Genomic DNA, 13,932 nt, shown 5'->3' on the forward strand with positions numbered 1-13,932 from the left:
GTCTTAACCACTGGACCGACGGGGAATTCCCCTGGTGGCTCCCTCTTTGACTTGGTTTGCTTTCTCCTAGTCTAGAAACTTTCTGTTTGACTTTCTTTAGAGAATACATCTCCAGACTTCCACCTGTGTGCAAGTCTGGCAGTAGTCACCTAGATTCACTGGGTAGAGGAGGTAATCTAAACATCAAACACTTTTTAATCAGATTTTGCCAAATATTTGTATTTTTGCTCCTTTTCCTTCACCCTTAGTTTTTAGAAGTATCTTTTCAATGCATGGTACCAGGGCAAGTGGTTATCTACTTGGAAAAACAGTGGAATTAGATTTCTTCTGAAATCCATATGATGAATCGGTTTCCAGTGGATTGAAGACTTCTGTGTGAAAGACACTCAAAGGAGAAGAAAGAGAAAGAAGAAAAAAAAAAAAGGAAGGGGAAGAGGGACAGTTCTGGATCATATAAATAATGCCTCCAAGTCAATAACAAAAGATCAATAACCCGTGGGAGAATGTGCAAAAGACCGGAACAGGTATTGCACAAAAGAGAAAATATGAACAACAAAGAAGTAACAGAATATGCTTACCATATTAATAATTACTAAAGTTCACATTAACACCACAAGATATAAATGAGTAAAAATTGGATACTACTAGATATTGGTGAGGTGGTTGCTCAGGGGGACTTGTACACTGCTGGTGGGAGTAATTGGGACAACCATTTGGGGAAACCATTCGGCAGTGTTGTGAAGTGGGACATTTGAGGTTCCATTTCTTTTTTTTTAATTGAAGTATAGTTGATTTACAGTATTGTGCTAGTTTCAGGTGTACAGCAAAGTGAGTTATACATGTATATGTATATCTATATTTTTTCAATTCTGCTGTAGTTTATTATAAGATACTGAATATAGTTCCCTCTGCTACACAGTGAGTCCTTGTTGTTTATCTGTTTTATACATAGTAGTGTGTATCTGTTAATCCCATACTCTCAATTTATCCCTCTCTCCGCTTCCCCCTTTGGTAGCTGTAAGTTTGTTTTCTATATCTGTGAGTCTGTTTCTGTTTTGTAAATAAGTTCATCCCATTTATAATTAGAAAACTGAAGCTTTAAAGAGCTTAAGAAATTTGGGCTTCTCTGGTGGTGCAGTGGTTGAGAGTCCGCCTGCGGATGCAGGGGACACGGGTTTGTGCCCCGGTCCGGGAGGATCCTGCATGCCGTGGAGCAGCTAGGCCCATGAGCCATGGCTGCCAGGCCTGCGCACCCAGAGCCTGTGTGAGCTTAAGAGATTTGTTCAAGATCACGCTGTTAGAAAGTGCTAGGGTGGGAATTATAGCCAGATTTGTTGAAATCTCTGTCAATATTATCAAGTTAAAAGAACGACCCTACTGAAGGAAAGGAGAAAAATAACCTAGAAATCATAATGGGGCACAGGCTGTAATAAAGTTTTGGGGTACTGGTGTGGTATTGCTGTTGATTTACCTCTTTTTTAAAGTCAGCCTGACTCTTGGCACAGTGAGAAGATGGAGGTCTATAGCTCTTACAGAAAGTGGTAGTCTGTTTGCAGGGCACACGGCATTTATCACCTGGTAGCGTATCCTGTGTAATTGAGCATTACATCACCTAAAAATTTGTTTTAAAAAGTTGGCTGTGTAGAACAATGATACTACTTCATGTTTTCAAAACATTTTAGCTTAAGTTTTGAATAGATAACTCCTACTCATGGTTCATAATCCAGAAAAATTCAAAAAGTAAGAAATTACACCTCATGCTCCACAGCCCCAGATTACCACCATACGAAATAAAGCATTATTATTACTTGCTTATTCATCCTTCCAGAATTTTTTTTTAAATCCAAGCAAAAGTGAGTATAGATTATATTCCTCTCTTGTTACACAAAAGCATGCTATTTTGAACTTTGCTTGTTTTACTTAACGTACCTTGCGTTTTTCCCAAAATATATGTAGGCTTGCTTATTTTATTGGTAGCTGCATTGTAACAGTGGACTGTATTTTATTTAACCAGTCTGCTTTTGCTGGACAGTTTCCACCTCAAATTTTTGCTGTGTGTCATATGTATACAAGTATTTTAATAGGAATTGGAAATGTTTTTTCCCAATTTATCTTAAAAATTTTTTAGCTTTATTGAGATATAATTGACATATAGAATTATAAGATATTTAAAGTGTACATCGTGGTGCTTTGATATATACATACATTGTGAAAGGACCCTCCCATCTAGGTAACATATCCGTCACTTCACATATTTTCTGTTTCTGTGTCTGGTGAGAACATTTAAGTTTTACTCTTAGCAAATTTGAACCGTATAATACAGTGTTCTCAATTATAGTCACCAGGTTTTACGTTAGACCCTCAGACCTTATTCATCTTGTAGCTTAAAGTTTTGTACCCTTATACCAGCTTCTCACTATTTACCCCAATCCCTGGCAACCACTTTTCTATTCTTAGTTTTCTATGAGTTTGACTTTTTTTTTAGATTCCACATATAAGTAATACCATGCAGTGTTTATCTTTCTCTGTCTGGCTTATTTTAACTTAGCATAATGTCCTTAAGTTCCATCCTTGTGTTGCAAAGCAATGATAATTCCATTGCATGTATACACCACATCTTTTTTTATCCATTTATCTATTGATGACCAAATGGGGGACATAGTTTTCCCCAGCTTATTTGTCTCTTGGTTTTGCTCATGGTACCTTTTCCTAAGCAGAAGATTTTTTTTACTTCTTATGTGATCCAGCAGTCTAATCAAACAGTAGAATTAAGAAAAAGGCCTTGGGGGAAATAAGGACCAAGGAATTGATGTAGAGAACTAGGTAAAGTCTTACAGCAATCTCAACAGCCATATGTATCTATTCAGCTGATGTTTATTGAGCCCTTATTTTGTGTCAGGAACTATGCCCATAAGTGCAATGATGTTGTGGTGAGAAAAATCAGATACAGTCCTTGCCCTTGGCTATTTTTAAATTTACTGGAAAGACAAACATTATCAGATAATAACAAATATATCAAGAAATTGCAGTTGGGTAAGGGCCTTAATGCTATGAGACAATGTCATAGGTTTAATTTAAGAAGTCAGTGAAAACTGCATTGAATTATGAAATATGTATAGGAGTTCACTGGCAAGGAGCGGAGAGAAAAGCCATGCAGGCAGAGAGGCAGTACCTTGTTGCTGGGGGAGGTATTGAGTTTGAGGGACTGTAAGAAGAACAGTATGACTGCCGGGGAGAGAAAGCAAGTGGAAGCTGGAGAGATAGTTGAGAGTGTTGTAAGTTATGATAAGGAGTGTTAAGAACTCCCATGTTAAGAAGAGTGGGGTTCCACTGAAGGGTTTTAAACATGGGAGCAAGGTGGTGGACAAGATCAGTTTAGATGTAAGGTGTGTAAGTGTTAGAGTAGAAGCAGGTAGGCCAGCTAGGAGGCTCTGGTCGGAGAAGAAGGAGAAGGGAATTTGGAAGCTTGCATTTGGTGAGGAGTGGAAAAGTGTAATGGTTTAAGGAGTATTTAATGATTGACTTGGTGTGGGAAGTGAGAGAAAGGGAGGTGAGAAGGATGACTCCTGGGTGTCTGGCTGGTAGAGAGTGGCGCTGTATGGTGGAATATTATATTCTGAAAGACAACCAGTTTTGTTGGGATGATAATGGTGTTTTTTGGGGATCTGTAGAGTTAGGAATGCCTTTGAGACAAGCAAAAGCAGATGTCAAATCAAGTCAGCAGTTGAATGTACAGGTCTGTAGCTTGAGACACCAGGTTTGGGCTGTACATAGGTGACTGGAAAATGTCTGTGTAGATAGGTGGTAAATTAAATCATGGGTGGGGATGAGATGACCTGCGTGAGATGGGTACAAAGGAAAGAGTAGTGGACCTAGAACTGAGTTTTGATAGACTTGAGCATTTAGGAGCATGAACCAACAAAAGACACAGAGAAGGAAACTAGAACTGTATGCTGTCATGATGTATAGACAAGCAGGAGTGGCAGGTGTATTGAACCTTGCTGAATTGTTCAGACAGGTGAAGGCAGACAGGTGTCCATTGGCTTTGATGTCATGGAGGTTGTTGGTGACCTCAGAGCAAGTGATGGGAGTGAGAGCAGATTGTGGTGGGTTGAGGAAGTTAGGAGGAAAAATGGAGATACAAGGTGTAGATTTCTCTTTTGAGAGGTTTTACCGAGAAAGGGAAGAGAGAGGCAACGGGGCAGTTTGTAGAAGGATGTGAAAAGCGTTTTGTTAAATGGGAGAGAGTGAATATATAAAAGCAGAAAACGAGTAGTTGGCAGTTTTAAGGTTCTGAGAAAGTGGAAGGGAATGTGATCCAAAGCACAGTTGGAAGGAGAGAGAGGTCTGCAGTTGTGATGGGAGGAACGGAGCCTAGGATAGGACACACAGTATACTGAGAACTAGGAAGAAGAGTTTTTTTCATGATGCTCTCTATTTTCTCTCTACAGTAGGAGGCAAAAGCACTCACTGAGAGTCTCATGAGAGGATGGAGATTTCAGGGTATAAAGAGAAGAAATGAATAAGTCGACCAGCGAAATGTAGTTGGGTCGCTGGTACTGTCCAGTGCCGCTGAGTATTGGTGACATGCATTTACAATAGAGTGAATCTGCCCCATATTTAACTTGAGCAGCCTCTCTGCAGATGTACAGAAAGTATATAGATCATTGGATTCATCCAAATCATTTGGCTACATGGGTGCAAAGAAAAGAAAGAGGGCAAGAGTGTAAGTGAAGAAGTGCTGATGGACTGGGAGAAGATGTCATGGATTTAATTAGTGGAAGTTCCCAGCAGGCTGAAGAACTGTCACAGTGGAAGATCGTGCAAGTAGGAATAAGAGCAGATTATGGTCAGAGGGCATGTTTGTAATACTTAGCTTGGAGGGGATGCAGTTAAATGCCGGAATCTTTAATGTTGGAAAAGCTGTTCAGCAGATGGCGAGACTGGGCAGGGAGATATCGCGACCCATCTTGGGGAACCGAAAAGGAAGATGGTATTTTCTGGTCCCGCTCCTTAGCTGGGCTGATGGAACAGATGTCAACTAACCAAACTTCTGATTTGGTTTCATTCCCAGGTGTTTTACTAATAGGGCTCCAAAAAATAATAAGCAGGAAGGCAAAAGGCTGCATAAATCTACTAAGAGAACCACGTAAATGCTAAGTGTTAAGATTTCAGTGTACGTTACGTATGTGTATTGTGTCCAGAACCACCCCTTTCCGGTTTATAGTGGGAATTTTTAGAAGTTCTGAGAAGTAGAAGTTGGATGGGATGAGTGATTGCAACAGAGCTGGAGAGATGGATAATGGCAAGGGAGTCCAGCAAGGGAGATTGCTGTAAAGGGGCCTTTGAAGTCAGGGGACTCATTGCCTTTTAGGGTTTCGGGGACTAGGAACTTGGGGAGTGGGTCCAGCAAAGGGAAGGAAATGTGGGCCTAAAACTTTTCAACAATACCCTAAGTAACCAGACTGATGGTTCAGTATGTCCCCTAGCTCTGGATTGGAGGCAGTTGGTTCAGAGATTAATATTTAATAAATGCCAATTGTTTGAAGAAGAAATAAGTTTATTGAGACAGATTTCATAAAACCAGTGGACAAAAGGGCACGTGAAATCCAGATGTTCAAATAGTGTCTGCTATCTATATCACCCAGTGCTGAAATGAAACTTTTTCTTTGGATTTATATACACCATTTAATGAAAGAACTGGAATTTATGTGACTTGCCTGGGGTTCAGAGCAAGTTTAAGACTGATGACCAACACAAGTGCAGACAACTTGTGGTTCTACGTTGAATCTTCAGAACACCAAAGCCCTCTTCTCTCCAGTCGCTTTTGTTTGCCTTTCATCTGTCATCTGAAGAATGTGGTTTCCTTTCATGGGCCGGAGGCAAATGAAGTCAGGGCATTGTTTTGTAATACATTGGCAGAGAGATTCAAGGTTGTCTTATTTTCTCTCTGCATAAATGTTTCGATTTTTCGAAGGCAAAAATAGACTGTGCTTGACAAGTTGCTCCAAATCTAAATGTCAACAAGATGGGGACTGTGCCCCCTGGAAACACTTGCCTTGGTGGCATGTTCAGGCAGGTGCTATCAACTGTTTTATCATGAGAGGTAATCTTTTGCATTTTGCTGTGTGTAGACTGGTGATGTACATCGAGAGAGACAGCAGAAAGACCACTCCAGGCAAGGAACAGCAAAGCGGCAATGAGTACCTGTCCAAATGCCTGGACCTGCTCACCTGTCACATCGTGCAGGAACTGCCACGAATCCTGGGTAAATTGGAGCCTCGTCCTCAGGCCCCTTGCTGCTTACCTTTCTGCGACTTGGCATTTAGGCATCCGTTCTTTTTTTGTTCTTGCCGTTTTTTTTTTTCAGGCAAGTGCAATGACGCTTTGTCTTGAATGTGTAGTTTCAAAATTTGAATGTGCCTTATCTGTTTTCATAATTATTTTGTATCAGTGACATGAATGAGGCAATGAGCAGGCTAACGGTTACATTGAGTGTCATCTAGCAGTTTTGGAAAATAGAAGGAAAGCCTTTTAATTGGTTAAAATTGGACTTAGGCTATCATTTTAGGTAACTTTTCTCAAGATTTCTCTCTGCATAATTCTGAAGAAAAGCTTTTTCCTTCAGGTTATAGCCACAAATTTATTTTTTGTTAAAAAAATTTTAAATGCATAGGCATTAACATTTAATATTAGAGAATTTTGATATTAAAGTTCAACGTTTGAAATTTTCTTTGGTCTGAATAAAAGATGAAAGTAATAATGATTTGCAAAGGGTGTTTATTACAGCTAGCAAAATTGGTTATTCCACTGTTATTTACAGACATGAAAATAATCTAAGGAATGCGTACGCGTACGTTTAGTTTAAATCTCATTCCATGCTTTTCCAGCAGATGTAGCTATAAACCAGAAATGTTTAAAATGTTAAATTTGACCCAACCCATTACGGTAAAAGATATTTAGATGCAGAAATTCAGAATATTAAGTCAAAGTAATGAAAATATCTTCATGGCTGATTTGACAGTAACTTTTTGCTCCTTACTAAGACTGTGGGAGATTTTTGCCTGTTAATGACTGAAAATAGAGCATTTCAAAATTTATTTGGATTGTAACCTTTCTAAAATCTGCAAACCAGAGGCCATGAGCTGGTCAATTGATAGTTGAGTTTCTTATTACCTGACTCGTCCTATCTTAGGAGATGAGGGATTCAGGTATCCAACAAACAAGTTTTATTTATTATTGGACTTGCCATCCAATGAGAAGTATTAGGAATTGATATAGCTACCATCCTGTTCTATTATTAAAAAATTCTGATCTATAATCTGTTCACTTGTAATTTTTTAATAACTTTCTTCTGTTTACAAAAGTAATGAGTGCTCATGGTTGAAATTCGGAAAGTGCAAAAAAAAAAAAAGAAGAAAAAAATCATTTCTATTTTAAATTTCTAGGTGAGCTATCAATTTTATATCCATCCTGACCCCAGAGGCCACAACTTTCTGTAGTAATGTCAAGAGTTGTGAATAAAACAATGCAGCTCCTACCCACTTCTTTTATTTGGAGATTAATTGCCTCACTCAGCAATCCCATTAGTGTTCAACCCACAACCAGTGGTCCCTACGTATCTGTGGTCTCTAACCTCACGTGTGCTCTGGGGTGTGCTTCGCAGGTGACATTCTGAACGCCTTGGCTAACGTTTCCGGTCGTAAACACCCATCCACAGTTCAAGCGAAGCAGCTGAAGATGTGTCTCCCCCTCATGCCTATAGTGCTTCACCTCGTAACGTCTCAGGTATCATCCTGTTTGGAAAAAATGTATATAAATGTGACTCCCTTCTTTGTAAACTGGAGCTGAGAAACATCAACTCAGACAAAACATGTTCAGTTTTCTTTTGTACATGGCTTTCGGGATTTAATCTGTGGAAACTTTCGTCACACAGGTATTTCGACCTCAAGTTGTAACGGAAGAGTTCCTTTTCAGTTACGGAACTATTCTTGTGAGTAATGCTGAATTCTTCACGTTCCTAATAAAAATGTGGCTGTCTACTGTTTGTGGGATTTGGTGTCAGAATGAGGTAATTTTAAAGTCTTAGTGGTATTTATTTGTCTCTAGGGAAGTGACCTTTTTGTATTTTTATCTGTTGACTGTAAGAAAATTTGACATTTGGAGGAAAAATACATTCTCTCCTGATAATGCACTTTGTTCAGAGACAGACCCAAGTAGCGTAAATAAGTCCATAGAAAACATTTTCATAGATTTTGATATTAAACATCATGAAAAAATTTAAGATAATAAATTAAAAATTTTAATATATTTATATTTAAAGTGTGCACTTTGATACACTTTGATATGTGCACCCCTACATTTGTAGCACCACTGTTTACAACAACCAGGACATAGAAATAACCTAAATGTCCGTGGACAGAAGAATGGATAAAGAAGATGTGATACATATATACAATGGAGTGTTACTCAGCCATAAAAAAGAATGAAATAATGCCATTTGCAGCAACAGGGATGGACCTAGAGAGATTATCATATTAAGCAAAGTCAGTCAGACAGACAAATATCATATGATATTGCATATATGTGGAATCTAAAAAAAATGATACAAATGAACTTATTTACAAAACAGAAACAGAATCACAGACATAGAAAACAAATTTATAGTTACCAAAGGGGAAGGGAGGGATAAATCAGGAGTTTGGGATTAACATATACACAGTAATATTTAGAAAATAGGTAACCAGAAAGGGCCTACTGTATAGCACAGGGAACTGTATTCAGTATCTTATAATAACCTATAATGGAAAAGAATCTGAAAGAGAACAGATTTATACATATATAAAAAATGGAATTCTGGGAATATAGCATCGTCATTTACTTTGGCTAGCGTTGTTGAGTTTTGTGCAGTATCTCTTTTTGTGATGGTATTTCTCTAACTTGAGCTCAATTTTTTTTTTTTTTGAGCTCAATTTAATCTTGCCTTTAATTTTGAAGAGATGAGTAACAATGAAAAACAAATCATCATATTATCTTTCACTTTGATTTTTGCTCACAAAAAATAGCCTCTTTGTTCAAGTTGTGGCTCGTGAATTATGTTATCTTTTTCCCTTGCCTGGAATAGTTACAGTATGTACTATTGATAAAATGGGGAGCTGTACAAAGGGTCACACAGCATCTTCGGTCTTACTTTGATATTAATAATAAACAGTGAACGGAGATTTTCAAAATGCCATGTCATATAGGTATCTAGTTAAAATGAAGTAAACATCTCAATTTTATTGCTTGTTTGGAATTAAAAAAAAATGATTGCCACCCACAAGAGAGAATATAGTTTTCTAGAAGAGTCATCATACGGTGAAGTATGATGTTTTGAAGTATGAATGTTGAGAAGAGAGGTCACTGATTTTTGTAAGCAGTGTGTTTAGTCAGCACAGTATAGGTCCTTTTGTACTCATTTTCAAAGTGTTACCATCCTTGAGTCCTGAATTCTACAAAGCACATAATTTTCCTAGTACATTCATGAATTTGAAAATTATTAGAATTTTGTCTGCCACCTCCTTTAATTTGCTTTTTAATCGTTTTAAAGGACAATGTGGGCATCATTTTTAACAGAACTATAATTCTATATTTGTAACTCCACTGCACTAACATATTGATGCCTGAAAAGAGTAATTTTGCCCTTGTAGCCCACCTTGGAATATTTTGGCACAGTGATCGTTTGGGACAGATATAATTGTGTTCATTCTCTTATTTTTTCTCATGTGTAGTACTTTTCTGGGCCTACATTAACTGAGTACAGTTTAGGTTTTCAAGGAACTACCAATATAAAAGTCCTCCAATATAAAAGTCTTTGTGGACTTTAGGGAGACCTCATCTGCTCCATGTAACTCATCGGCTTCCACTGAGAAAGGGCCTCCTCATCTTCTTCTCCCAGGGGTGGGTGTACCCTTTGAAGGTTGGGGGTGTTCTGTAGGGCTCTGTGTGGGTTTTCTTAACAAAAGCACTTTCAGGGCATAGAAAATAACTTGCCTAGTTCAAAGGTAATTGTGATACTGAAAATTCTTTAGCAGTCTTTCCCCTGATAATGTCGCTCAAGTACTGGGAGTTCATACACATAATGAAAAAGGTCTTTTGGCTCTCTTTGGACCATTTTCCTGGTTTGAGTCATGGCCAGTCCCGGAAATCTTTTGTTGTTTTTCTTACCTCATCTGTTATTTGGCCTTAGCTGTGTGTTCATCTTTCCTTACTCGGTGTTGATGGCACTGATGAGACACTAGTCCAGGGAGAATAGTATTGGCTAAAATCAAGGACCTGGATTTAGTTACCCACCCAGCTCTAGTGTACGTTATGATGAACCGTTGAGAGTTAGATGTTGCTTCTGTGAGTTGATTCACAGTCTACTCAGAAGATGCCACAAATACTGTTGAAGTCACAGTGCCCCTCTGGTGCCGGAGGCATAGACAACTCCCCGGCAGCCTACAGCCCCTTAGAAGTTCATGGTGTTCATTTGCACAGTAAAGCCTCTTGAGTTTTCTGCTTTAAAAGAATTACTTTACATTTTGCATAGGCAAGGCTTTCCTGAAGTTGTTTGAGAGGTTTTGGGTTTGTTTTTTCTGGGGGGGTGGTGGTGGGAAGGTTGCACAATTATAAATGTTTGTAGGCCAGTGTGCAGAATGGCTTTGTGGAACTGGCCAGAGCACAGTGCTTCTCCCGTCCTGGTGGCCTGAGGGACCAGACCATTCATGTGTATACACTTAGCATGGTGTTGTGAAAGCCCTGCTGTTCTACCTGGAGGTAAATGATTAGTTTTAGTGTTTCTCAAAATGTGTCTGGTTGAGTAGCTACTGTATTATGGCAGGCCTGTTGTCCTTTTATATTTAAAAAATACACCTTACTTTGAGGTATCCAAGCTTGGTCCACCTTTAGTAGCTGTATACTTGACTTCTGCTGAAGGAGCTCTCCAGGAACTGCTGGCCTGCCTCAGGTGGTATGATCTCCCCTCATTAGAAGGCTCCTGACGGCACAGGCCGGAGGGGGCATTGGAATTGTGTTTCCCATTGGCTTCCGTTTTCCTACTGGCACCAGGCATGGTTTGCCTGTTAACCTATAGACATCTTTTATCTTTTTGGTAGAAAAATTCAGGGTACTTCTTAGATGGAGGCATGAGTAGAGGAATTAACTTTTTGTAAACACTTCTTCTTCCCCAAGTAAAATGAAGTTTTGGTCTCCTTATGTTTTAAAGAGGCAAGTGTTTGGAAGCAATTTAACAGGGCACTTTTAAACCATTATTAAGCTTTCAAAGGGTCCAGGCCAAAGAGAACTACATAGCTGATAATTTCTATTTTCACTTCTTATTGGCAGAAGCAATGTGCCATTGTATCTGCCTCCCTCTCCAGTTTAAAAAAAAAAAAAAGTACCTAGGGATACTTTTAGCAGGGAAGCATCTAGGGAAGTGCTATGAGGAAGTTCTGTGGTTAATTTCACTGTAGTTCTTTCGAGCCTCCGTTGAATTGGGCTGAGAAACAGGAAGTAATGACAGGAAGGAAATCTGTTTGAGAACTCATGATGTGTATTATCCTTATGTTCACTGTGTTTCTTGTGTCCTTCTGAAAGTGCTCTTGATTAATGAGCTGAGGAAGAGGACTTTGTTCTTAAGTTCTGGCCTCATCAGTTTATAAAAGTACAGTGGTTGTGTGGTGGTTATAGTTTTCTACAAAAAGACATCAAAATTCAGATTTTCAAATGAAAGAAATGATAAAATTATTGTGATTTTTCACATAAGAATATAATTACAGTCTCTGTCATTGATAAATCTTCACTCATCCTGGGCATTGGGATGATTATTAAAAGACATACTTCTGCCCTCTGCAGATTTTTATTTATTTTATTTTATTGTTTTGGCTGCACTGTGCAGGTTGCGGGATCTTAGTTCACTGACCAGGGATTGAACCCGTGCCCCCTGCAGTGGAAGCTCTGAGTCCTAACCACTGGACTGCCAGGGAATTCCCTGCAGATTTTTATTTTAAGTGAATGTTGTTTTGTTGATAGATTGTGACTTCACTTGTAGCAGATAAAGCAGAGAGAGTGTACTCCTGTATTTTTTTAAAAATATACTATATAATTATTTTTTTAAACATCTTTATTGGAGTATAATTGCTTTACAATGGTGTGTTCGTTTCTGCTGACTATATACTTACTCATTGCCACACGAATGTTCTTGTTGTAAGGTTTTTTCCTTTTCTCTTTTCTTTTCTTTCTTTCTTTCTTTTTTTTTTTAATACAGACCCCGAATTGATATACCCACCTTGCTTTGAGAGCTTATTCTCAGCTTCTCTGAAGTACTGGATAGTAATGCAGGGCACTGGTCTGCCCTGGAGACACAGCTTTCCCTTTTTCTCTCTAGATAGGGCCATTTTTTTGCCCCACAGTAAGTGCCCATCCTATTTGTTCCCCTGCTAAACTCCCAGCTTTGAAGCTCACGCCCTTAGAAGATGCCCCATGTACTGTGGTCATCTACAGATTTTTCTGGGTCATTGCTTCTCGCTCAGAGTCTTTTAGCACTGGGCTCACTGTCATTCTTAGAGAATCGGGTATCCCTAGGGAGGATCCTTCCAACATCTCAGCCTCTCAGCTCCTCAACCACCTCTCTCCCCATGAGCTTGTCTTTCCCTCCCTCAGTTCCCTCCACCCATGGCCTTATATTCAGCGTCACTGCTCTCTGGCTCCCACACCTAATTTTCAGCTCTCTAGCCCTGCTCCCCATCTCCAACAGCCTTTTAATTCCTCTGAGACTTAAATTGGCCTTTTACCACTTTGCACTCACCATCCTGCCCTCCCTGGGCCCAGTGACTTTTCTCTTTACTCCCCTTAGAGTCCCTGGTTCAACCCCTATCCCTGCCACACACACCCGTAATCCCTCTCCTGTCTCTTCCTCCGTTGTCCTCCTCTGGCAAACCCAAGTCCTCGTTCAGTTTAATTCTCTACCTACCCCACCCCTGCTTTGAGTGACTAAGTATGGCTAGAGGAAAACACGACGAAAATAGCTGGTCTCACTTTAAATTCATGACTGCTCATCTCAAACAAGCCCTCTCTGCAGACTGGGACATCTAGTTCCTTTTCCTAATTTATACACCTTCACGCTCACCTAGATGACTCTTCATACGTTCCCTCCTCTCCTTGAATCTGCAATGCCTCCTACCCTGTCCTCACTCTCACCTGATTAATTCCTATTACACTGAGAATGAAAAAGAAGGAATAGATCCAAAGAGATTTAAATTGGTAAATCAATGAAACATTCAGTAGGGATTTTTTTTTTAAATTAAACTGGGGAAGTATAAGGAAGAAAATAAATTGAAAGAACCCTATAGTTTCACCATCTAGAAAACCCTTGTCGCTGTTAAAACAGAAAAAAAATGAATGCATGTGCATAGCTAGAAAATTCCAACAGTGCAGAAAAGCAGAAAATGAATAGTGAAAGCGTACCTCCTGGGCCAGTAGTCCTCCCCAAAGGGAGCCTCTGCGAGTGGTTCCTGTGATTTCTTCCTCGAAAATTTTTGTTCACATCTATGTTTGTATATTATCTATATATTCTTTAAAAAATTATATAGAAAGATCATACTATAAATACTGTTCTCCCTCTTCTTTCTTTACTTAAGTAAGCTATTGACATTTAAGTAGATTTATTGAAGTCAAAAGACATCTTTTTATGAACTCTTTTCAACATCAAATCCATATTTATTCAGCCAAAGTTATGTGCCCATGTTGAAATTTTATGAAATTATTTCAGCCAAATTATTACGAAAAGCTTACAGTGCCTCTTTCTATTATTTATTATGTTATTTCGTTGTTAGTCTTTTTTGTTTTAGTTATAGACTGAAAAAGAGAATTCAAGCATTTATAAGATATATGCTTATTAAAGAAAATGTAGAA

The 13,932-nt window shown here is 38.9% G+C and overlaps 1 protein-coding gene across 1 annotated transcript in view; it reads left to right on the forward strand.

Moving 5' to 3' along the window:
• Positions 1 to 13,932, forward strand: part of ULK4 (unc-51 like kinase 4) — a 513,951-nt gene that overhangs the window by 143,022 nt on the left and 356,997 nt on the right. Inside the window, exons 23-25 of the mRNA XM_082664206.1 lie at positions 6,135 to 6,268; positions 7,667 to 7,788; positions 7,937 to 7,993. Of these exons, the coding sequence (XP_082520332.1) occupies positions 6,135 to 6,268; positions 7,667 to 7,788; positions 7,937 to 7,993 (313 nt within the window). The remainder of the gene's footprint in view (positions 1 to 6,134; positions 6,269 to 7,666; positions 7,789 to 7,936; positions 7,994 to 13,932) is intronic.

The sequence above is a fragment of the Grampus griseus genome, assembly GCF_964374135.1.
Source record: "Grampus griseus genome assembly, chromosome: 10".
Lineage (NCBI taxonomy): Eukaryota > Metazoa > Chordata > Mammalia > Artiodactyla > Delphinidae > Grampus > Grampus griseus.